The sequence below is a fragment of the Asterias rubens genome, chromosome 19 (genome assembly GCF_902459465.1).
Source record: "Asterias rubens chromosome 19, eAstRub1.3, whole genome shotgun sequence".
NCBI classification, from domain to species: domain Eukaryota; kingdom Metazoa; phylum Echinodermata; class Asteroidea; order Forcipulatida; family Asteriidae; genus Asterias; species Asterias rubens.
Window position 1 is genome coordinate 11,135,347 of NC_047080.1, and position 26,244 is coordinate 11,161,590.

Here is a 26,244-nt window from a genome sequence, read left to right on the forward strand (position 1 = left end):
AGACACCTCTGGCTAACACTATGGTTGGGTTGAATATACTCAGATTTGTTAATGTACACATCTTTATCAAATTGTCTTTGGAGAAATTGATAAGCAAGATTTGATGGGCAACAAGGTTGGGAATGTACAAGTTATGCCCTGTGTAGTATGTGTCTCATTTTTGCTAAGCAATATTCTCTTTATGCTAAGCAGCTTTTTGAAACTGGCACTCTGTCAGAATGTGATTATTTTTGTTTACAGTGAATTTCTGTCCAGGATTTCATCAAATCCGTTTTTTTCTCCTTTAATGCACCATCTTCTATATCTATGACCAAAACGTGTGTATATTAAAACAAAAAGGAATAACTTTACTATTATAAGATGATATATATTTCCCTCATTCTATGACCTTGAATTTTAACGGTTTGCCTAATGTGTGGAATGACGTTTGTGATTGTATTTATTGTCATAAATAGATATGAATTTAAAAATAAAAAACACTTCATGATGAAGGTAAATTTGAACTATCTGAGTTATGGATATTTTGTATGTAGCTGTAATACACTAGAAAAGTACAGACCCTTTCAAGAACCTAAATTGTTTTGCTTGGTTGGATCATGAGTAGGATATTATACTCTCCAAAAAAATATCACTTTAAAGATATTTCAAATTATGTAAAGAATTATGTATCCATTTCTGATTTGTTTTTCGAGCCGTATTACCCACCATCCCAAGGTCAATTCTTACCCACAACTGCTAGAGTTTGGGGAGATGAAAATGTGAACAAATAAACTGTGCCAATAACCATTTGGAAGGAAATCAGTGAACAACGAGCAACCCTTTCCGATGTCGCATGCAATTATGTTCTCTATGTAATCCTATATGCTATAATCCTATAATGTCCGCCGGACGGTTTTGCATATTATGCAATCGTGTCCAACCGGACGCTGCTGCATAATGCAATTGTGTCCGCCAGGACACATTTGCATATGCAGTTGTGTCCGCCCGTGCAAAACCGTCCTTGCAGTAAATTAAACGCCCTTGGTCAACGGAACACGTTCGCCATTTTTTTTACAAGCTAAGAGCATATCATGAATGACGGGAAAAACGGCCGTTGGGTATTCGCTGCAATCATAAAATACGTATATTCATGCTGCATATACGTAGGTTCAGTGCATGCACGCTCGCTTACGCGCGCACATGTCCACCGGACGGTTTTTGCATAGCCCCGGACACGATTGCATATGCAAAAGTGTCCGGAGCGGACAGTATTGCATGGCGGACACAATATTGCATCCCGACACTTACCCTGACTTTCACGTGGGCGATATTATTCAATGAGCAAAAAAAAGGGTGTTTGGTGAAAATAAACCAGGGTGACTCATGATTTCCCAACAATAGTTGTTTCCTCGGGAAGTATCGGTGATGTGTCCATGGAATATCGATATCAAAAATATAAATCAGTGCACTCCTGTTTGTTTTTGATCATTGTGAATCAGGAATGTGAAACTAGAGAGCTTAAAAATCACAATTCGGACTTTTTATGTTACTTGGTGAATAAAGTAGTTTTTCGTCTAGATTTATAAAGAAATCCTTATCTTAACAAGATAAATAACCATAAATATTTTAACTAAAAGTTAGTACACAATGAAATATATTTTGGGTATTTGATTTATTGACATTAATTCTTTTTTTGTAAATAACAATTTTTATACAAAACATTCTTTATTTTACTATATTGGAAACTTAGTCATTCCCTCTATACACAATTACAGCTTCATTTTTGACAATTGTCCCGTCACACTGGAGTGAATGTTTTCCTGTCAAAAGTCTCCTTTTTTTCAGTTGAATATAATATTCGCCTCTCTGATAATGGAAATGACGAGTTTTATCGCCAAGATACATGTCTAAGTTGTGATGTGCTCGACTTTTTAGATGAATAAAGGCAAAATGACGTGGACGGTTATGTTGGAAACAGTGACGGTTGGAAACTAGTCTTGAACGGCGACGTTATACATACTTTTGGTGTTAGTCACCGGAGAAGGGACTGGGCAAGTTTACGAATCTGGTTTTGATCCAGAAGTTTGATACAGATATCTCTTCACCAGTATTTCGTGTTGTGATATCTACAAATGTATACAAAACGAACGTCTCCATTCAAGACTAGTTGGACACCAATTTCGTATGATTTGAAAGGAAAAATACCGGAAATTATATGAGTATAGTTCTCAAAACTATGGAATGTTTAGGTTCCAGTTCGCAGACAATATGTGTGCTTATTCCCACTGATAAATCAAGTGTGAAATCCTTTAATAATATATTTTTATAAAGCCATTATATTTTCATTCGAATATTTGTTTAATGCGCCTAGAAAGATCAGAGTGACACATTGTTAACGAGTGGGCCCACCATGAAAGGAAAGTCGAAAGTGAATACATTTCTTGCATTATGCCCCTATTTTTTTTTCACATTTTATGTTCAGGATCATGGAGATGCTTTTGAATGTTTTGTCTTTCACTTGAATACATGTAGTAAAAACCCGGCGATCTAGCAACAGATGTCACAAGATAGTAATCCTGCCCGCAAAATTTAAAAAGAATAAATTTATGAGAATTAGTGATGCCGTCTGTCTTTTAGATCACAATGCAAAATACCCTGTTTGATTGAAAAGACCTGTGTTACAAAAAGCTGGATATTTGCACTGTTCTGTTTCTCCAATCGTTCTACATTCTTTTTCTTAGGCCTACTGATATCGTCCATAGGATACTTGTATTTCCAAATCAAACAAATTGACACTCTATCGTACGTAACTGGCGGCAGATGATTATGCTACATTCGGTTTCACTGATGACTTACGCTTTTATTGTAAAACCACATGACTTTAAAAGCTCCATTTCCCATTGAATGTCTTCACCATTTCCTGAGCAATAATGACTGTGCACTAAAATTAGACACACCTGTCTGTGCGCGTAGCATTGCTTCAGTGTGAACCTTTTTCTTTATAGCGTCAATGATGCCTCACACTTAAAAACACTAAACTGACACCAAGTCCACTCTACGATGTCTTATGTGCGTCACACCTCTACATTTGCATATTTGGCAGTCAGCCAAAGACGTGCCACGGAAGTTGGATGACGTTACCAAGCCCAGCCAATGAAGTTCCACCAAATAATCCACCTTCTTGATTGGTTGTGAAGTAAAGTGGCGCGAGTTTTTGGTTCCATGTGCAAACTTGCATTACCTGGGCAGACGATAAGAAGTGTACAAGTGAGTGGTTGGAATGAACTCCCCTGGCACATTCCAGCAGGCCTCGTCTTTTGTTCTTTTGTTCAACGCAATGTGTGTTGGACGCCGGACCAAAACATTAAATATGGCGGCCATGCACGGCGGTAGTTTGCTATCAGCACACTTTGGAGAAACTTTCGCTCATTATGTCGGATTTACACCTCGTGTTTGTGGACATTATACAGAGGAAGATGCTGTACCAGAAAGGGACACTTTCTGAGGAACTGAATGTATGTTTTCGTGGATAAATAAACAGTATTTTGACGTTGTTGTTAACTGTTTTGCGAGGTACAGGACGACATGTCTTCTTAACGTGTGTGACTCTTGACTTCGCGTCAACTTGCACTGGATGAGCAATGTTGTGAAATTCAGTGTTGGAGGAGCAGTGCACGACAGTTGAATTTCTGCAAGGAGCATACCCCTCTGAATATTATCCACGTTGGAAAAAAGGGCCATGCCTCAAAAGGAAGGAATTTGAAAAGGTGGCTGGCATCAGGGGAATAATACGTGAACAGGTAAGAAAAGGGAAAAGTTTCCGTATGGCGCCACCACTTTTTCATTCGATATGAAATAATATAGTATCTAATTTACCTCAATGAGATATCCCTTTTTGTAAAAATGAGTGAAAAGGTGGTGGCGCCATACGGAAAGTTATCCCTCGAGGCTCAACATTCAATTCAATTGAGGCCTCCTGTACTTGTTTAAGACACTTCTTTTTTTTAAGCCAGACTTGTTCACTTTCTTTGTCTTTAATATCTTAGTACATCCACATATTCCATGCTTGCGAACCATAATATCGTCGCACTGGTTTACCGGTACACCGCACACTTTCTCAACAACTGCAACCCCATTGTCCGTCGTTTTCGCTACCTCGGTGATCGTGACCGGGCGTGGGCCTGGGCTGGGGGTGGGGTTGGGAGACTCGAACCACCCACCGTCACCTTCTGTCGCGGTGGTGGGACCAACAACACTGTCACTAGGTGTCCATGTTTCTGAGTTTGTGTTTTCTGTTCTGTATAAAACTGAACTTTCAGTGTTTGTGGTGGCTATTGAAGAAGGTGTTGTTGATAACTTGAAGTTGGCTGTAGTGAGCCTCGAGACTGCCTCTGGTGTGGTTGATGATGATGATGATGACGATGATGATGATGATGATGATAAACCAGCCGCAGCACGTAGAGGCACTTGAGGAAGACACACAAGGCTGAGTATGGCCATCTTGAAGGCTATGGCGTATCTAGCACCAGACGCACCCCGCATCTCTCCCCAACCCGTAGTGCCTGAAATCAATAAATAACAAGTTATTTTAAGCTCATGTCATAGCAATCATACCCTATTCAAAGTGCACCTGTTGTTGTACATTGTGAAGTTAAAAGAAATTCTGCCGTGTGGCACATCACATACACAGTGCGTTGAATAATTCACAAATACAAAACGATAAAAATGTACGTTACAAAACAACCCTGACTGCATAATAAGCATATAGCAGTGGTTAATTTTGTGAAATACATAAACAAATGAAGCATAATGTGTGTTATAGTATGAGCCTTACCACCACCTGCACCTCCAATGTTGAGCAGCCTAAAGTTCTTGGGTTTGAAAATTAGAGTTTCCATAAGAAAATGTCCGGGTAAATTTAGTGCGTTTTTCTTTTCAATTTCAAAGTTTCAAATTCACTATGGGTGTATTATATCGTGTCCTATATCTGCCTCTTTTTTACACTTAAATTACATTTTACGGCAAAACAGCTAATAGGCCTGTCTCTGTTGTTGCTTTTCTCAAAATCGAATTTTTCGAAAGATTTGCTCAATACAGTCGTTCAACCATGCAAGTGACTGTAACTTATCACAGGCCGCGTTGTCTCAGTAACGCGACCTCCACATATTTTTTTGAGTTTTGTTAGCATATCTTGAAAAGTAGACAACCCTTGAATGAGTGTATACCAATTTACTCTGACATCACAAATTCAATCTAATTGAAAAATTGTTTTGCCAAAATTCGTTATTTCACAGCACAAACAAAACACTGCACAAATTTATGTTCATCTAGTCGAAATACGAGTCAATTTATTCAAATTTATTTCCATTAAATGGCTGCTTTTATGGACGTCATAAATTCAGCGTCTGTCTGACATAATATCGCTCATTCATCTAGAAGTCCGTGACGACCGTTCCATCTCAATCAGCTAAATGGCGTCTGCTGCGCGGAATTACCTGCCAAACACTTCCGTAAATGATATAGGGCGGGAGATGAATCTCCGGTGGTGGTTAAACCAAGTGATAGGCACAGATCCCAAGAACCTAAATGAAGGTTTACAACGAACCGTGATGAATGAGTTATCTTGTTTCGAAAAGCGAGTAAAACATGTGTAATAAACGGTTCGAAGACTTCGCTTTCTCCAGAAGACGATCAGAGCATACTGATCGAAACGTCGAGTTAAAACCAACTGTTCTTTTCAGAACACCCCAACTCATTTAGAGATAGTCATTACATGGTGTTACCGCAAACCTTTCCATGTCGTATTTCCATCTGAACCATGATGTAGAATTGATCACGTTTCAAAAAGCAAGTAAAACATATTTAGGCTTATAAAGGCTCGAAGACCTGTTAATTTGGATCAAAACATGTTCACAGTCACGAGGAAAGTTGTCAGAACATAGATACTGTGGGAGGGTCTGTAGCCCCTTCCACATGGCAACACATCTTAGCATTGTTGGTTAATTTAGTAAATTGTAGTGTTAACGTTTAGGTATGGTATTTTTTTCTTTCCGCCTCCGTAACTTCCTGTACACCTTTTCTTCATATTGCACAAAGATACGCACACTTTAACATTTACAGGTACCACATGTTGATGCAGCAAATAAAAAACAGTTTCTGTAATAGTTTTCACCTTTGATAATTGCCAAATACCAGTATCCTTACTTTTATCCCAGCATAATGTAAAAATTAACAAACCTGTGACAATTTGGGCTCATATCGACAGCTCACGTTCAACAGCGCTTAAGTTAAACAGAAAAAAGCTAACGTGGCTTTTTTCCATTCTGAAGCTTTATCATACCCGTTTAAAAAAAAAAAAAATCTTAATATAGATCACCCTTTTCAGGTAAAATAGCCCATCTTTGACATTACACAAATGCGAATAAAATATCTACATAATGATTTCAGTTTGGTTTATTTTCCCCTACAAAATCTAGACTATTCTTCTCGATTCCGACGTCTTAAGTCTTATTAAATTTCAATCACGGCGAACAAATAATAAATTGATTACAAAACGTCTCAAAGAACCGACATGCACGTGTTCCTACGTTCTGCTCTGAATCCAAACCCGTCTCGGTACACGGCGATCATCCTCCGGGAGTTGCGAACCTCAAGTGCCTAATTCCTTTAGCGGTGTTCTCGGCACGGTAGACCCGTCCAAGATCACACAGAGCCCCCGGCGTAGAAAAGAACGCTCTATACACGGTAACTTTTGACCTTTATTCCGTACGTCATATGCCTAAAGGCTACCACAAAGTACAGCGTTTCAAGGGGGGTTGATGCTTTTTGGCTCCTTTGGGAGCGGTGATAGCAAATTTAAGAGCTGTCTTGAAGCGGGTTAGTAGGGAAATATTTGTTAAAGAGGAGTTAAATCCTCATTACTCGCGTTCTAATCTAATCTGTAGTCGCCGGATCAGCCGTTGGCGTTTCTTTTTTATGTACAGGGTTCAGTGGGGTTCATGTGTTTGGGATAGGTATGAAATAATGGACGATGATTGTACTGCTTGAATGGAAGGTTATAATAATAACAACTGTAATTTGATTATAAAGAAACGTAATTAGTCGTCGCAGCTCAAGTACCACCTGTACTGTGCCGTTGGTTTCATGCGTATGCATGCGTACGTAATATTGTACGTTGAACAATACGTGTATATTTCGTCCATCGCTACTCTCACAAACCTCTTTCAAAATAGTATGTAACTTACGATCAATGGATAATAAAAACTTAAACCTGAATAATATAAATATACATAAACTTACAGTGACTCTAAAGCAATGCAGATGTCAAACTGATGACGTGACCCCTCTCAGCAAAAAACGTCTGAAAACGCGTCCAGTACAAAGCCAAAATGTAACCAAATTCTATGCGCTGAATTTCGATAGACGGATAACTGGTCACACAAAACCACCCAGTGATTTCGCACGTCATTAAAAATGGAACCCATGATGATATAATGAAGGCCGTACCGTGAGATGTACTTGTAGTTTAAAATATACAATCAATTATATACTCACTGTATTTTGATAACTTTTGCTTTGTATTTTCATAACACACCTCACTGGGCACGTTGTATACAGCATGCATAAAATCTGTGGAGTCAATCACGTATGACAAACATTGTCTCCCATTTTTGAAACAGTATTGAGTTCGACTATTCAACCATCATGGTCATTGCTCGTCAAAGAATGACGTCATTGACCATGAAAAGTATGTGTTATAATTTCCTTTCTGTATGACTGTTCAACAATTTGTTATTTTTTTTATATAAAAGGGCCGGTTCATCAGTGGAGTCCCTATTGGCCATTTTAATTAAAACATATAGGTAAATTCGTGTCTATCCTATAGTTTTAACCCTTTAGTCCCTGCACCGCACGAGTTTGCTGAAATCCAATTTCTCAAGATTCTTGCAGTAAATTACTGGAATCGTAGTTCAAATTTTAAAAGATAGCCATGGCTTAATGTGTATGCACAATTGTTTACCCTTTCGGTAATATTTGTCTAAAAGTACAAGTTCTCATGGGAACAATAAATGCCTCTCGTTAAACGGCTACGGTCATTTTTATGGCGAATTTTTTTGTGCACGGATAAAATGAACACAATAGCTTTTCAAGGCTTTTGTCTGGCTCAATGCTCATACTGATTAAATGCGAAGGCGTTAATTTTCGACAATATCATCATAAATGATGAACAGTTTGCTGTTTACTAATGAGCGTTTTATTTTTCGTAAGAGCTAAATTATTTCATCATCATTAGCTTCGACAAGTCAACTGTGAAGGGAGAATTAATAACGATCTATAACAACTAGATATATTAACAAATGCGTAGACCTACTAATGACTATCGAGTTTTCTTTTGATGTTCCTTTTTTTCTACAAACACAAGCTAGCGAGGTTTCCTCGTACCGCATACAGTGTATCGCTATATGCGGCTGGGCGGTACAGCGGCTAAATGGTTAATAATAAGAACGTCATTCAACCTGTAGAAATATCATCAAAAACTGAAGACGGGCAGAGTTATTGGTGTACTGTACGAAACCATTTCGGAATAAACCACCAATGTGAGTGCATACTTTACATGGATGTACCTGCCCGCATATATAGTTGAATATTTGAATACTTGAGTGTTCATGAGACATAGAATGTAGTAAGAACTGTGACTTTCTTCCGAGAAACTATTGCACGTCATACCTACAAGAATATCAAGGACACTTCCACACACTAAGATGTTCCGTGGAGGAAGTCTTCCTCCATGGGTCATCTAAAGCTGATATAGTTCGTAGTCCCGTTTGAACGATTTCCATGCCATCAGTTTCACGTTGGACACTAAACCAGTCCCAAAGGACATTGAGAGGTTGGTGACGTCAAAGCTAGAGAGAGAGAGTGTCGTTGTACTTTTGAAGCTCGGATGTTGTGTGGTGTGAAGCTTGAGATTTGTTAAGGTGTGGGTTGGATGCAAAACCCCAAGAGAATTGCGTTAAAGACATAGGACACTATTGGTAATTGTCAAAGACCAGTCTTCTCACTTGGTGAATCTCAACATAAAATATGCATAAAATAACAAACCTGTTCAAATTTGAGCTTGATTGGTTGTTGAAGTTGCGAGATAACTATGACAGAAAAAACACCCTTGTCACACGAAGTTGTGTGCTTTTAGATGCTTGATTTCGGGACATCAAATTCTAAACTTGAGGTCTCGAAATTAAATTCGTGAAAAATCACTTCTCGAAAACTATGTCACTTCAGAGGGAGCCGTTTTTCACAATGTTTTATACTTTTCAACCTCTCCCCATTACTCGTTACCGAGTGAGGTTTTATGCTGATAACTATTTTGAGTAATTACCAAAAGTGTCCACTGCCATTAAAAGTGTAATATGTTATGGAGATAATAAGTATACCGTTGTCATCTGTAATAGTTTTGTATATTTCTGACATGTTGAGACGTGACAATGGATTGTGGTATATGACAGAGCGGTCCTTTTCAGAGGACTCAAGTTGAGGCATAAGAGCGAGGGTTCGAATCCTGCTCATGACCCTTGATTCTTTGAGCGAGGCACTTAACCATAATTGCTTCTCTTAACCTAGTTGTTTAAATCAGAGAGGGAGCCAGTGTTGTGTTGGATTAACCCATTAGCGCTAACCTAAGTAGCTTGGGGTTTTAATTTTCTGAGGTGCAGTCACTTGAGACCGTCTTGATGTTTAATGAGTTGAATTAGAAACTTCTTCGACTCCATGTAGTTTTTCACTTTGTTCACGTTATATTCTTCAGTAATGTTTTTCAATTTCTACTCAAAGACCAGAGGAACATGTATATTATTTTTTTCCTGGGTACATTTATTACTGGGTCTTCGTTTCACGTAAAAGATTCCCTGGAAAAGTGAATTAATATTCGTTTCGAAAAAGAAATCACTCATCAAACAGTCATTTAGTTCCCGAGTCAACTCTGCGGCTCTGGCGGAACACGGCGCTCAAATGGAACCGGTGAACAAATCCGTGAAAGGGGGGTCTTAAAGAAAGTCTGACAAAGACAATGACAGACTTCTTCTCGCAAATTTCTCAAGATAATTTGATTTAGATCTCTTTTTCTTATTACATTCCCGAAGGAGGAGTTCAGTCGCCTCCTCAGAGTGTCCTGAGACATTAATGGAAAAAAAAATACATCCCGGAAGCATGTGTCATTAAATAATAGGGGAGTAGTTTGTTTAGGTAATGTTGGAGGGTCCATTAAGGCAAGATCTACGAGAGATTTTTCTTTCCGGGTCAATACAAACTGACATTTTGATCATTTGATGAAAAAAAAACCAGAAAGAATAATTCAAGGATGAACTCAGTACAGTCCGTGATAATCTAAATCACCAAATATAAACAGCTTAGGGCCGAGGGAGGATTAATTTATTTGACCTACTTGATAAATATCTTAGTTCTACATTGGTATAAGAAGATCATATTTAACCCAAGGTGACCTTCCGCTTTAAAACCCCTTTTTTCATTAATAATATTATCATGTCATAAATGATTCCTTATTGTTTATGACCATGATGGTCGAAAGAAATGTGTTTGTGCATGCATGGTTTTGTCAACACCAAAGGCATTATATTCAAGAAAATTATGTGAAAAAGACCAAATTATGAAGAAAAAACATTGTCAAAATGTGAACCACACTGTTTTTCAATTACGGAACAATGTCTTTAGCAATATTTTTAACAATATTTGTTCAATAGGACCCCATAAAGTATTGATCTCTTTTTGGTATTGAGTATCATTTTCGGACGCTGAACTTCTCCTACACTTTAAAGAAACCATAAAAGCTAGTTTTGCATTACTACATATACCTCCATTAGCATTATGAGGCAATAGTACGTGAGATGAGATGCATTATACAACATAGCGTTGCTGTCGGTTTTTAGAATTTATATTGAGAATTTATCGTATATATATATTGTGTCCTTGAACGCCAGACACAGGTCGCGTTTTTTGCTTGACAAATTCGCTGAGAATGTTTTATAAGAACGAACGTATTTTACTGCTGCCATAATGTTGTATCCATAATTGCAATTTGAGCTCAGAAAATTTCACCACAGTGTGTCATTTTTTCATCCACCAAGCTTACACAACAAAAAAGTCCTTTGTTTTATCAGTCCAATTACCACGTCATTTATGATTCATTTCCCCGCTCAGTTTTCCTGCGTTGCTGCAGAAATGCAATAAGCGTAAAAGTCATTTACAATTTTAAAATTAAATCATGTACATCTACATGTATTGAAACTATGCGCCAAACGATTATAAAACCCACCCACATAAACTATAGTTGAAGCAGCTGTATGACATTTTAGAACTGGAGCTTTAACTTATAATATTTAACAGAACAAAGACCTTGACACCAAGCATGGATAATTAACCATCAGTCGCCGCTTTTGTATCCCCGGTGTTAAACTGTTACGATAAACTTCATTATGAGTTCGCTCACACATGTAAAGTCCATTAGGTTTAACCATCAACTCGCCATAGTCTGCCCATATAAATATAATGACGTCGTCAGCAGAGTCAGGGACTTAGACAATGCATATTGCATGAAGGTAAAATATCAAATTAATGGAAGCAGCTATAATATAGCAGAGAAGGGGAAGTGGACAGGGGAATGCATTTTGTAGAGTAAAATTTAATTAGTATGAAAGGTTATGAACAAAAGCTGGATGAAAAAAATTAATGGCAATTGAGAGCAAATGGTCCGACTTTTTTTTGAACCAAGGTTTATCCATGACGTAAATTCCTCAGTATTTTATGTATTTTATACAAAACCAGGATACCAGTGTCTATCTTTACGGACTGTGAAGCGGTTTATGTACCCCTGATTCACCCCTTGAAATGACCGGACGGTTACTTGTGATGTTAGGCAAAATCTCGTAAAAACTGTTAACAAAAAAGTAACAATTCTGATTCTTATTTCATTTTGTAAAAATTCAAAACAGGACCGGTCTATCTGTATACTTCTTGCATCATATTGGAATGACGAGTCCATTTGAGTTTTGACTCATTGACGAATGTGTACTTGCAGTGATCTGGGGCCAATTTAATAGAGCTGCTTAAGCAAAATTTTGCTTAAGCACGAAAAATAGCTTGCTTATTTAACACATGTTACTGGCCAAAATTTCATGCCATATACATTGATTGTGACTGGTATTTAGCTGTTGTTTACTTAGCATAACAATTGAGTGGAGTCTTGACCGGTAATCTGATTTTACTAAGCATGAATTTTTTTGCTTAAGCAAAGTTTTGTGCATAAGCAGCTCTATGAAATTGGGCCCAGTGCTAGCCGTAGCCGTATAGCTGCAGCCCAAGTTTGAAGTCGGTCATGTGTATTACTTTGGAAGAAAGAAGATGGGAGTCAGTTTCAATGTCTGTTTCAGTCAAATTCTGCGTTTACCAACCTCAACCTAAAGTAACTATTATTTTAATTTTGAAAAAATGTTTTCATTGCGGATGGTATTTCTCGCAAAATGATACCTTATCCTGTGATTCATATATAGTTTCATGTACCGTACGGATGACAACCGTTGAACGTCACTTATCGATGTTATTCACAATAGTAATTGATATGCAATCTCTGCTATCACTGAAGATGATACCCTTGGCCGTCATCACTGAGACACCAGGGCCACCGACTCTCATGGTTATACACAATTTCCCAAAGGTGTTGATGCAACATGCGACGGAGAGCCTTCGACAGAAGTGTTATCTTTTTGTAGTGACTATCCCAACACGTGGTCACATACACAAGTAATGGCATTTTCTTTTTTTGCAATTATGAGTGCCGTCGCTGTGTATTTGAAAAGTGTTCTGTTCGGTTTGTTTCTCTTGCCATCAAGCGTTCTTGGGTAAACATTGTTGCCGTCAGGGCTGGTTGAAGTTGATCTTTCTTGCCGATGGGTATTATGCAAACAGTAAAACCTCGCTATATTATTGTGATTTCCCTTTTTATCAGCGATTCTTAATGACTCCAATTTCAAGACTGTATACACAAATATGATGGATTATATGTCTTGTAATAACATACTATAGAGGAATATTATTAAATGAATAGTAGCATCTAACAGAGTCTATAGCAGGAGGTGTGTTATGTCTCCCTAGTGGAAAGTATTTTTGTATTTTAGTCTTTGAATATCTTGTATTTTGTATTTGTACTTAAATAAATATTTTTATATCCTACTGTTTTTCTGTAATTGTAAAAATAGTATATATATATTTTCTTATGCTCTTTAATTTTAAACGCAATTCAGCCTCTGGCTGCCAAGTTTGGATGTTTTAATAAGCCAATAAAAAATATATATATATATTTTGTAAAAGTACGGTTACAAAAACTGCTCCTTGTTTTGTATGGTGTCTCTGTCATTCAAATTGACAAAGAATGTTCCAGGGATGCAATTATACATCATCGTTTTAGTAGAGGAGCGAACTCATTCCAACTGGTAAAATTTCCAAAGTTTAAACCTAGACATAACGTACATTCTAGAGTAAGTTTTGACAATTCACAATGTGCGTTATATTGTGTGCCTTTAAGAAATTACCACAATAACTTATCCTAAGCTTGTCAGTGTCTCATGCCAGCTTGTTTAAAACTTTAAAATGTTTCGATTGTTACAATATATATTTACCTTAAATGCAGACTGAGGACCATTTCCATGAACACATGTAGACAAAAAGAGGTAACATCGCGCCTTTTTATATGAAGCTGGTGGTAGCATGACGCATCCGCGCTTGTGTGCGTCTGCTAAGTGCACAACTCTACGGCGTTTACCAACCAAGAGATCGAGTACGCATGCGTTAATCTAATTAGCATAACATTCTACGTCAAAGGTTAATTAGATATGCCTTGCCGGTTATGTATCGTTCCTGAGAGACAAAGGTGGTATCTGATGTCGTTGCGATGAAAACGAACTCGAGATACCAAGACTATAACTATTTTATCTCAACAGCGTTTTAATCAATAAATCGAGTGTTTAAGTTGAATTAAGATGCACTTAGGTGCCAATGGTATTTCCAATATCAGGAGTTCTATAAGAAACTGTATGTACATGTAGTATGTTTTCACCCTTTATATGCTTCCTGTAAAAAAAGCAATAAAAACAGCGCAAAACCAACAGATTTAACCCTAGCATTAGCACCAAAGGGAGCATATTGTACGTCCAATTTGTTTAACACTATTATGTAGATACACAATAAAAAACAACCTGTGAAAAAAAACCCAATTTCAAATGATAGCATTTTTTGAGATATCACTGACGATCTGGAGCGATTTTGTCTTCCCAGGCAGATTAAGCCATAAGTATAGGAAAACACAATCTGTCTGAGAAGCAAAACGTTTCTGAGATTCATGGGATAAAAACCAATACATTTTTTCATAACCACATTACATTATTAAAAAGCTTTACATTGCATGTCGAAAGCTGCAGGCTTTTAACCAAATAATTTCGTATTGCCATTAATTTTTAAGAATGATTGCCAACACGTAATCCCTTTCACGTATCATGTGTCAGCATCTCCATAATCAGTGAGTTATTCGATAAATTGGGACTATAATGTACTATTTCACCCCAGGCTCCCAACTAAAACAACATAGCAATAAAGCATGATTTGGCTGTAGGGCCTACTCCCGATGACCATCGCATGACTGGCCGGAACGCGGCCTCCTGGCCGGAACGCGGCTTGCTGGCCGGATATTGCCACAGGAACGGACACCAGATGCCGTGATATCAACCTAAAGCCGGACCCTCAACACGGAAATTACCATGCACGCACCAATAGTAGATCAAAAAAGCGAACGAATATGCAACGATGAATGCAGATGGTCAGCACGCTACAAGAGTTTATTGTTTAGTGTGTGCCGCTGTTAAAGCTGCATGGCCGGTTTTCACCAAACGGTTTTTTGCTTTTTTTTCAACAACAGATTTCGACAGAAGATGCTTTTTTCAAAACGCAAAATATCAAACAAAATTCGCATTTGCCGTGGAAAGTGCATTACATGTAACCTTCAAAACGGGTTGTACCTGGGTACCGACAGTGAGAAACCCTTTTGAGCACACCCCGAATCAAAGAAGAAAAGATCCGAAAATAAGCATAAAGTAAACTTTTTTCAGAGTCGCGTCTTCGGTTATTCACCGAGAAAACCCCCTTATCCTCACTCCACATAGCTCTAGTTAATAGGTAATAATGAAGTATTCATGCACTTAATAACATTTCATTCAAAGTGCAGAGCCTGGCAGCTATTTTGTTTGCTAAACTGAATCCATTCTCTAGCGGTAACTCGCATGAGATGCTCTATAAATATCCTCAGAGAGTGTCATCTTGCGATTACAATCGCCTGGGTTACCCTTCAACCCAGCCGAAAACGGAAATTATCTTCTTGCTTTCGACCTGACCTTACCCACATCGTCCTCCATATATCTCACCCAAAACGAAATGCTCGGACTATCAACAAGGGAAAAAACCCACAGTGATTACATGCGAGATGTCTTAACTTTTTTTTAGCGCTCGCGGGAAACTTCGATTGACAGGGATTTGACTGTCTGTGCATGCGAACTCACACCCCGATGCCTTCAAACGCGGCGGTGCGGCAGCCGGCCTGAAACAACGTCCACGGCGATTTAAAGGTAGTGTGATCCTGTTGATTTTTGTTATCTCAATGATGATTCATGGGTGAAATTATCAAATGAAGATACAATAAAAGTCACAATGTGAATGTTTCAGCCGCATGTAGTTGAGGGGGGAAACTGTCATAGTATTTTCATAAACGTCAATGATACATGAACGTTTTACGTCTAGCGATGTGAAAGCGGGAACCAACCGCATCTCTAGCCGCAGCATTCCGTACGTACTACACGAAATTTTAATTCCCAAAGTCGCCTTCATGCGAACTTTGGAGATTGTATTTTTAACCAATTATACTTTTATTGAGCTGTTAATAAATAATAAATAAATGCACAGAATGCTCTGATACCCAATACAATCCTTAGTAAGTAGGCTTTTGGATAAAAAGTCCACAACTTGTTTTGATAACAAACTTTTGCCAACTGTTAACACATTTTTGCTAAACCTTTACTAATGTATGCCTTTGAACTTCAAAAAGAGCCTGTATAAATGTTTAACACAGTCATTTTATCCGTAAAACACATCTAAATCACCTGCGAATTAAAAAAAAAATCTTTCGGTGGGTTTCTCTCCTTCTACATGGCTGAGTATCAATAAAATATCGTATTGAAGAGCCTACAACTTTAATCCTCTGTATTGCACTGCCGTGCTTTGCTCGCGGCTGACGGCCTGAACGGCCTTACCATGTGCGCCGATGCGATGGCATTTTCTTGCAGGTGCGCCAAACTATGACTTTAACTACGCCTTTGATTTTTTTTCTCCCCAGTTTTAAAGGGATATGAAGTAAACTAAAATGTCATCGGACTTTTTGGCCTACATAATAAGATATCTCGCAATTTGGGGCTAAAGTGATTACAGTATTGAGTATGTTTTTGCAGGTGTTTTTTATAAGCCTTCGATGGTGGTGGGGGCTGATTGGTAGGCATGACTGACAGAATTGAGAACCATCTGCCAAGTACAATTCAATTTAAATATTTTGTTTGTTTTGTTTTCGTCAGTCTGGAGAACTTGACGCTTAATAAAGAAAAGAGCAATACATTCTGGCCCGTAAAGAAAGGTGCTAACAGTTTTAAGAAAATGCGGTTGAAATGTACTTTTTAAGATCAAAAATTTGCCGGGTTTCCTTACGGGAAGAAATTAAAACGAAATATTAATATTTCGGCACACCTGTATAAGCCTATAATACGATTCTTGTGAATACTTCTATAGTGGCGACCTGCAGAGTGTCCCTATACTCGATGATTATAGTGATGTTCAGTCTTTCTGAACTTTAAGAATCGAGCCGACGTTAAGAGCAGAGGTCTCATCGTCTCATTTTCTCTCTTAATTATATAGAACCCTCGAAAAAAAAAAAAAAAGAAGATATCCTATAAATGGATCAAACATAATATACGAGTTTTAAATATCTGCTCTCTCCGACTGATTTTAATAATTTTGTCAAAACTCATTTACTTTATGAGAAAAACATAATCAATCTTATCACGCGTTTAAAATAATCGTTTGCTGATATAGAAAAAAAATATCCCTAGCCTTATTACACAGTAGCTATACTCTTGTTTCATGGTTTTACAATCGATAATCTACCGGCTTACGAAGCCGTGAAAATACACAAATGGCCCCCGTGTGTTTCGGGGGGCCCTGTCACCGCGTACAATATCACTACCGAGATTCAATTAACGTCGATCTCAAAGCCCCACTTAGGAAATTCAGTGTTTTTTTTTACGTGTGTTGTTGAATGTGGGAAGGAGGAAGGTTAGGACGCTCGCGAATAAAAAAAAATGGAGGAGCACAGAAAGGATTTGTGTAATGAAATGAGCGGGTAAAGATGGAGCGAATCGACGAGGTAAAGAGAGGGGGCACTTGAGTATTTTTTTACGGGGGCTGAAGAGCTGTTCGCCTGGCAATGAACTTTGTGTCGGTGTCTCGTGGAAAATGTCAAAAAATCAATAATGTGTGGAAGTGTGTAGGAAGGTGTACTTTGATGATGTTTGTTTAACTTCTGTGCTTTGAGACAAGCTATACCATGTGTCCACAGAATGTGTATATGTATCCAAAGTTCGTAAGTAGAGTTTGTTTATTTTGATGTGAATCAAAGAATTGCATGCTGTGGCATAATAGCGTGTATATACCGTTATGGTGTTTAAAGGGACACGGTCGTTATGAAATGACATCATCTGTCAAAATTCACTCAAAGAAAAACACTTCTTTAGATATTAGCTTTTTGTCCGGTTAATATTTTGGCTTCGGTACTTGAACTTCAACGGTGGTTGTCTTGAAATTACTCGCCAGATTGCATGTGGAAACAAATACATTTGCATTCCTGCAATTTAATTTCATCTACCCCATAGCTAGCTGCTTCGGCCGTGAAGCAGAACGGCCTAAGCAAACACATTAATTAGAATGTAATTTTTCCAGTGACCTGACCTAGTTCTTTTCAGAGATAGGAAATAAACATTACGGTATATTATTTTGTAATTTTATTATTCGTCATTATTGAAATAATTAAGCTAGTCTTTTGTTGATTAATTTGAATACTGTGAAGATGATAATTAAGTTTATGAAATTTCGTACAGAAAGGTGTCTTACCACAGTTTCCAATCAGTGTACACAAATTCTGTACCATAAATGTCAGGAAATGTTGGGCACTTTCTTTTCATGACACAGGCTAAAATATAATATAAAGTTGCACTGAATGAATGTTAAATGTTGTCTTAGAGACAAAAGTATATCAGCTTTTATTTAACACTGTCTTCATCTCATATACAAAACGAAGTCTACTAACTTTAAGATGCCTGTTTGGCAATTGAAGTATCAAGACAAAACGTAATGCCATCGTCTTGCACGTGTCGACAACAATTCACTGATTATAATTCAATGCCCTTCAAGCAATAAAACCAATTTAATTTAACGTATACTGTGTGCATAAACGCAAGGTTTTCTTAGTCGTGATTAGGTCTTTATACCGAATGATATCATATAACAGAAACCAAAATAGTCTCTGACACGGAAAATCCAATCCCACCATGCATGCTGTTTTGTTTTTGAAAGAGCAAGGGCACCAAGGCGTGTTCTTCTTGATAAAGGACACCTCTATATCAGGAAATTGTAAAATATTATTGAAACATTTCCAGGGCACAAAGCCCGCGTTTACTCCTTGGTAAAAGGCACACTCTATAATGAGGAAATTGTAAATTTAATTGGTACATCCCAAGGGCACCGAGACCCAAATTCAACACATGGAGTTCCTCAAGCAGAAAATAATATTGCTTGATAATTTTCTGCTATAAGCAGAAATGTGCAGGATACCAGTCACAAATTGTACAAGTGGCATCGGGTAGTTTGCTGGTAATCTCATTCTGGTGACCATAAATTTGCTGTTTAGTTACTTTTTGTGCTTGAGCATCTGTTATATGATATTGGAGGCGATGCTTATTATTACCTCCGTGGAGTATCAGCCATGTATTCCCAAATCAATAAACTTCTGTGGACAAAATACACATTTGAATCATTAACTGAATGTGTGTTTGAGAAATCATAATAAACATGAATCTATGCCAGGGTCATTTATAATGTATGTAAGTAAGTCACGAATGGGCATATTATACGATGGCCACATTGCAATCTAATAACCATTGTTGCATATGCCAAAAGCTAACTGCAAAGAACCGCTTGCGTCCTTCTAGAACCCGTAATGCCATGTAAATGGCATGCTATCCTGCGGGTTGTATGGGCTGAAGAGTATGGATGACCGCTATGTGAATTATGTCACTATAATGTAATGTTATAAAAACAGTCAGTGACTTTACCTTTAGAAAGGACAACTGGCCCAGATGCCACAATAATTCAATAATAGTAAAATAATTGATGCAATCAAACCCGAGGGCGGACTCCCCTGAAATAGATGCAGCTTCTCAACCTTCTTCTCAAAATGCACGCGCTTCGGAGCTCAGTATTTGCACTTGCAAATTTTTGAGCATCTATTTACAATACGGCGGAAAGGGCTTGGGAACAAACTTACAGAGAAAGAATATGTTAGATGGGTATACTCGAAGGGCGTGCTTTACGTGTTTAGCCTTAGCCATCATTAATGGAGTCTATAGTATAGTTGCGAAGCAAGGTGAACTTAATATCACTGTACTGGCAAAGAACCCAATGGAGAAAACACAAGGAAGGAAGTTTCAGTTTTAGATGTGGGTGGAAAACTCAAGAGAATCGTTCCAGGGAAAACACACGCAGTCAGATAGGGACTGGACATTCAATCCACATAGTGCCCCGTTTTGTGATTCGAACTGAGGGGTAAAATAGAGGTGGAAGGAAATAGACCTTTTAGCAAATACCGGGGCGCGCGCGTAAAGCTTGGAATTAGGTGCATTATGGTCTAGCTGGTATCCAAATTTGATTCATATATATCCCACAATGCACCTCATTCAACAGTCTGCGCTTGCGCATTGGTATTTGCGATAAGGTCTATGGAAGATACCACAGCGCCAACCCGACACCAAATAGACCTTTATCACCATCTTGGCCATGTTCCCTGTTTCCATAACAGTAATGCATGCTGACATTCATTGCGCAAACATAACCAGACTATTATTTCGTCTAGCCTCAGTTTGGTGTACACCATGGAGGTGAGTTTGAATGGAGTAAAATCTATGATGCATTTCTTGGAAACAAAATGTATTGAACTCTCGCTTTTTCTCATTGCACACCGGCGCTATATTATCCCTTTAATTTAACTTATTGCGGCGTCGAATATCTAATATCCAGAGACCAACTGAAGAAGAAAAAACATCAAAAACCCTGGGGCCTGGTGTACCTCAACATCAACATTTAAATCCTAGCAACCAGCTTAAATACAGTGGGCTCTCTTTTTATTGGTTTATTAATTATACAACCAGACCCATACGCCTCATCCCACAGCGCGTTGTGAAAACAGGCGGGCATTTATTCAGGATCCAAGAAGCGTGCGTTTGAACAGACCGCGTGCACGAACGGGCATAAATCACAACTCAACAACGTTTGTTTAGTTTACAGGTGGATTTCAACCTCAGTAAAAATTTTCTGTAAAAAAATATTCAAACCTTTTAATAATCGGTGGATGTTATCTGAGACCAAATGATGTGCTTTTTCAGTGTGAGGAGGTTTAGAAGATTGTCTTATTGTTTACAGAATCTAGATCGAGGACACCACTCGAATTAAAGAGAGTTGTTCACAAATGGACATGACAAGTTCTATATTGTTTGTTTGGATATTGTGTTACATATTATGTGTTGTACTGTCCATTAACTGTTTAAAACTATTGAAGTTTATATTATTGTTTCTTTGGTTACTGTTTGGCATATGTATTTTACTGTAAATTAACTATTTATCCTTTGTTCAGACTGTACTGGTTGAAACCTTGGTTGAGGTTGTTCTTCTTCATCGCATTCGATGAAGTAATTGTTGCCACGAAAGTCCATGCAGATATTTATTTATCACTAGTTTCAAAGTTTTGCAATTACCTGACCAGTGGCTCCACACTACCCATTTGAACCATGGAAGTTTTTATATTGTTTCTTATGACAATGTCTTACATCTTAACTGTTCTGTCCGTTAACCATCTACGGCCATAAAATGTTCTCTATTGGTTCTTTGGTCATTGTCTTACATCTTAACTGGTCTGTCCTTTAACCATCTACGGCCATAAAAGGTTCTCTATTGGTTCTTTGGTCATTGTCTTACATCTTAACTGTTCTGTCCTTTAACCATCTACGGCCATAAAAGGTTCTCTATTGGTTCTTTGGTCATTGTCTTACATCTTAACTGGTCTGTCCGTTAACCATCTACGGCCATAAAAGGTTCTCTATTGGTTCTTTGGTCATTGTCTTACATCTTAACTATTCTGTCCTTTAACCATCTACGGCCATAAAAGGTTCTCTATTGTTTCTTTGGTCATTGTCTTACATCTTAACTGTTCTGTCCTTTAACCATCTACGGCCATAAAAGGTTCTCTATTGGTTCTTTGGTCATTGTCTTACATCTTAACTGGTCTGTCCGTTAACCATCTACGGCCATAAAAGGTTCTCTATTGGTTCATTGTCTTACATCTTAACTGTTCTGTCCGTTAACCATCTACGGCCATAAAAGGTTCTCTATTGTTTCTTTGGTCATTGTCTTACATCTTAACTGTTCTGTCCGTTAACCATCTACGGCCATAAAAGGTTCTCTATTGGTTCATTGTCTTACATCTTAACTGGTCTGTCCGTTAACCATCTACGGCCATAAAAGGTTCTCTATTGGTTCATTGTCTTACATGTTAACTGTTCTGTCCTTTAACCATCTACGGCCATAAAAGGTTCTCTATTGTTTCTTTGGTCATTGTTGTGTATCTTTATTGTACTCAATCAAACCATCGCAGTTTCTTTATTTTGGACCTGTATTTTACTGTCCATATTATTTAAACCGTCTTGTTTCTTTGGTAAAATAGGGGGCCTATTCCCGTCCATTAACTATTTAAACTATTATGAAAGTGTATACATTTCTTCTTCGGGTGAGTCTTGCATCTGTATTTTATTGTCCAGTAGCTATTTCAACTAACCATAAAAGTTTCGTTCATGATTCCTTTGAAACTATTTGAACCAAGACAGGTGCCATGCACCGTCAGTTTTACTTTAAAACCTCTCATAGCAATAGAGCACCTGTCGTAAAGGCAAATTGTGGAGGTACTTATCCTGTTTCCTCCCACTCAGAGGCAGTGGGATCACTCAGGAATTCCTAATTCCCATTTACCGCTGTCCCTGTTCAAATACAGAGTCAGTGACGACCTTTCTACCGTGTGAATGTCCTTTACTCCATACCCTACCCCACCCCATCAATCTCAACAAAATAAAGTCCCCCATCGGTTGTTGGTATCTTAGGACAAGGGTACGTAATGTGGTAGTTTCAGTTACTGTGTACACTTTGTGCCTGTAACACTTTGACCTTTAAGGACACGTGTGTGTGCTATACATTATGTGTGTAATAGAGGAATAGATGATGGCACACTGCAATATATACTGTCTAATTTTAATAGACCACCATGGGCAACAAAGAGAGATGCATTTACCTCAATAATTCCCACAACCAAAGACTCTGAAAATCTTAATGTATAGAACGAACCATAAACAGCTTACAGCTACAGAGCATTCTCATGAAGACGTTCAGAGCATACTGATCGAAACGTTGAAACGTTATAAACCTCTTGTTCTTTTCAGAACAACCACATCTCAATACGAGATTTATTACATGGTATCTTCACAAACCTCTCTCGATTGTGTCTTCCACCGTCATGCAAAGTTTGAAATCCTGAGAACGAACTTCAAACGACCAATAATATTCCACCATAAAACGTGTCCTTAATGGTCTACACGTAGAGCACCGACTTGACAACCAAAATTAACAGCACCACCTCGTGCAGTTTATCATCTTTGTCACATGAAATTAATGTTCAACCGAAGAAATGGTAAACATCGGTTATTTACGACTTTTACATAGTGACATTTTATTCCTTAAACTGTTCTCACTTGAGCCACAAATTGCTGAACGGTGTAATTTGTCACTAGGCAATCTGTACCCGCACGTATCTCACGGATGATAAAGTATCTTCAGATACCTTTTAATTATCGGCGCACGAGCTATGTATCAGTTGCAGGGATCTAGAAGATGCAGCATAGAAATCATTGATAAAAAAGGCTTTTGGTCTGAAAGAGACGTTTTCAGAAGTGTGCAGCTGTTTGCTCACGATTCTTGAGCAAACCGATGTTTGAGATGGGAATGGGGGTCAAAGTGAAATGTTAATGGTACATTCATTAATTTAAACGCTTTTAATTATTGATCACGGCACCACTCTACCGGTGAATATTTCATTTGAAATTTGTCTTTTGTTCAGAAAGCAGTTTGCTTTTCACAGTGTCCACGCAACAGCCGTTTAGTCACCAATACCATACATTATCTTGATTCAAAGAGGGTAGGCATACAGCATCATCCATTTAAAGACACCGTTACCACCGATCAAAAAAAAAAAAAATCAGTAAAAGGATCAAAATATATTGATTTTGCAGACGTATAGATTTCTTCTTTTCAACTTTTAAAAAAGAAGAAGCGTAGCTCGTGGTAATGCTAGAGACCCTTTCTATAGGAAACGCTGTATTTAATGCACCATGGTGCTTGCCCCTGTAATTACATGTTTTTAAGTGCTTCCGATGTGTAGAGACTAGTCCATGTGTGGGTTAAATACTGACAACCTTGCTCTCTTGGGTTTGTATAGAATGTGGAACACTTTACTTCTTGGTCTAGTTTTTTTCTCTTCATTGAAATTCCACCCCAGTCACGCCAAACGCTACTTCAGCATGTCAGCGAAATCAAATTAAACTGCTTGGCGTGTCAACGGGGACAAGATGTCAATGGTAATCGAGTAGGGTCTGATTTTACATTACAAGGAAATGCTGCTTAAAATATCTTTTTACTCAGCACAGATTAGGGGGAAACCAATAACATTTCGTGCACTTCAAGTGACATTTTGGGAAGTAATTTGTGTTTTAAGAATTTAACAAGAAACTTACTACTGCATGCTAATGTTCACACATTAAAATAATCAGCAAATATTCTGTCAAAGAAAATGATTCAAAAGCAAAGTATATGCCTACTTTTGGTAAAATTGGTGTATCCCACAGACCTAAAAATAACAAACCTGTAGAAATGTGGGCTCACGTGGTCATCGAATTTGCGCCCCAAAAAACACAATGAAATACAAAACACCCTTATTGCAAGGTATTGTTTGCTTTCAGATGCCCGTGAAAGGCTTGTTGCCTGCAGTCTTTCTCAATAATATATTCAAATTCTGGGTGAAAAATTTGCTCTCTCTAAAAACTACAAGCTTCAAATGTGGCGTTTCTAACAATGTTAATATCAACAGCTCCCCAGTGCTCTTTACCAAGTAAGTCGTACGGTCATTACTTGTGCAGTTACCAAAAAGTACACCCTCTGTCTCTAAAGGCAGTGGACACTATTGGTAATTGTCAAAGACCCGTCTTCTCACTTGGAGTATCTCATCATAAGAATAAAATAAGAAACCTGTGAAAATTTGAGCTCAATTGATCATTGAAGTTGCGAGATAACTATGAAAGAAAAAACACCCTTGTCACATGAAGTTGTGTGCTTTCAGATGCTTGATTCGAGAGCTCACATGCTAAATCTGAGGTCTCGAAATCAAATTCGTGGTAAATTACTTCTTTCTCGAAAACTACTTCACTTCGGAGGGAGCCGTTTATTATAATGTTTTATACAACCTCTCCCCATTACTCCTTACCAAGTAAGGTTTTATGCTAATAATTAGTTTGAGTAATTACCAATAGTGTCCACTGCCTTTAAGAAAAAGAAGTTGTGTTTACCTAACGTCTGGCAGCTGAAGCAGACACAGGGTTGTCCAGTACGGCGACATATGGAATCGTAGCCTTTAGTTCTTCTTCCACACACTATTATTATCTCCGCAGTGACTTTACCTCAAATCCCGTACTCCACACGAGCCGCACGTCTTCTCATTACCCGCTCTCCCGGAAAGACAGCTCGCTCACCCGCTCTCCTTGACAAACAATACCGCGTACATTATATACAACCTGAGGAAGACATATTTTTGACAGCCTCAGGGGGGAACATCTCAGTGGATATATAGCAGGACGCACTCCGGGAGAAGTATTCGTTAAGTTAGTTCCATTTAAAATCGCTGCTCACAGTGTGGCAATTATCTGCGTCTGTAAATACCTGTTTAAATCTCCTTAAAGTTCTGACGCGCGGAAGAGAACTTCTTAGACACTTAGTAATAACATCTCTCCAGAAAAAGTATCAGGTCATCCTATAAATACGTGTTCACAACTAGGTCAAAGATGATTCCAAACAAATACTGATCAGTGATGGGGAAGCGGGAGATATTTAAAGCCAAACTGGTCGATGGTACGAGCGTAATCAGGCGGTGAGTACGATGGAAGCAAATCACCGCGGTACGTGTTCAACAGACGCCGCCTTCTGTGCCCCTTCGACGGTGTGCATTACCCCCCGACGTGCAAAATCTTCTTCAAAGTCGGCTCATAAAAACTCGCTCCATCTTATCACCATCTGTTATTGATACCTCGGCTCAGAAGAAAAGAAGAACGGGAGAGAGACGAACAAAAACCCGCACCACTTGGAAGATGTCACAATTTCCCGCCGACAGCTCTTGCGGTTGCCCTCACTGTATTCCGTTTTACACTCGTTCGTGCGCAGACTTCGTCTACTCTGAGCACATTGCGCGTAGTACGAACGATGACCAACCAACAGCGAAGTAAATAATGCTCACGTGTGTTGGCAATCGCCTACGTGGATAACGATGTATCAATGTCAAGAAATATCACATAAGCCCGATGAAGCGATTGTCAATGTCATAATATCTATTAACATTTGCTTGTTAATTTGTCGTTAAGTCGACCGTTTCACTGTGGCAGGGGGGGGGGGTTCAGAAACACAAAGCAGTATTGTTATTGAAAGTGATAAATGATGGTTCTGTTAATTGGGGCCAAGTCAAGTAGACTGTAC

The 26,244-nt window shown here is 38.3% G+C and overlaps 1 protein-coding gene across 2 annotated transcripts; it reads right to left on the reverse strand.

Annotated features, from left to right (window-relative positions):
- Nucleotides 1–3,874: 3,874 nt before the first annotated feature.
- LOC117303448 (hyphal wall protein 1-like) lies at nucleotides 3,875–25,971 on the reverse strand. Of its 2 annotated transcripts, none has more exons than XM_033787646.1 (2): nucleotides 25,068–25,971; nucleotides 3,875–4,541 (listed from the first exon to the last, which is right to left on the reverse strand). In XM_033787646.1, the coding sequence occupies exon 2, from the start codon at nucleotides 4,519–4,521 to the stop codon at nucleotides 3,937–3,939; it is 585 nt and encodes a 194-aa protein (XP_033643537.1). In that variant the 5' UTR covers nucleotides 4,522–4,541; nucleotides 25,068–25,971; the 3' UTR covers nucleotides 3,875–3,936. The 2 variants fall into 2 exon arrangements, with proteins under 2 accessions (XP_033643537.1, XP_033643538.1); XM_033787647.1 differs by lacking the exon at nucleotides 25,068–25,971 and adding an exon at nucleotides 7,279–7,357.
- Nucleotides 25,972–26,244: the final 273 nt, after the last annotated feature.

Bases quoted from the DNA above. Each gene is read 5' to 3' on its own strand.
- LOC117303448 (XM_033787646.1), bottom strand. From the start codon at position 4,521: ATGCGGGGTGCGTCTGGTGCTAGATACGCCATAGCCTTCAAGATGGCC.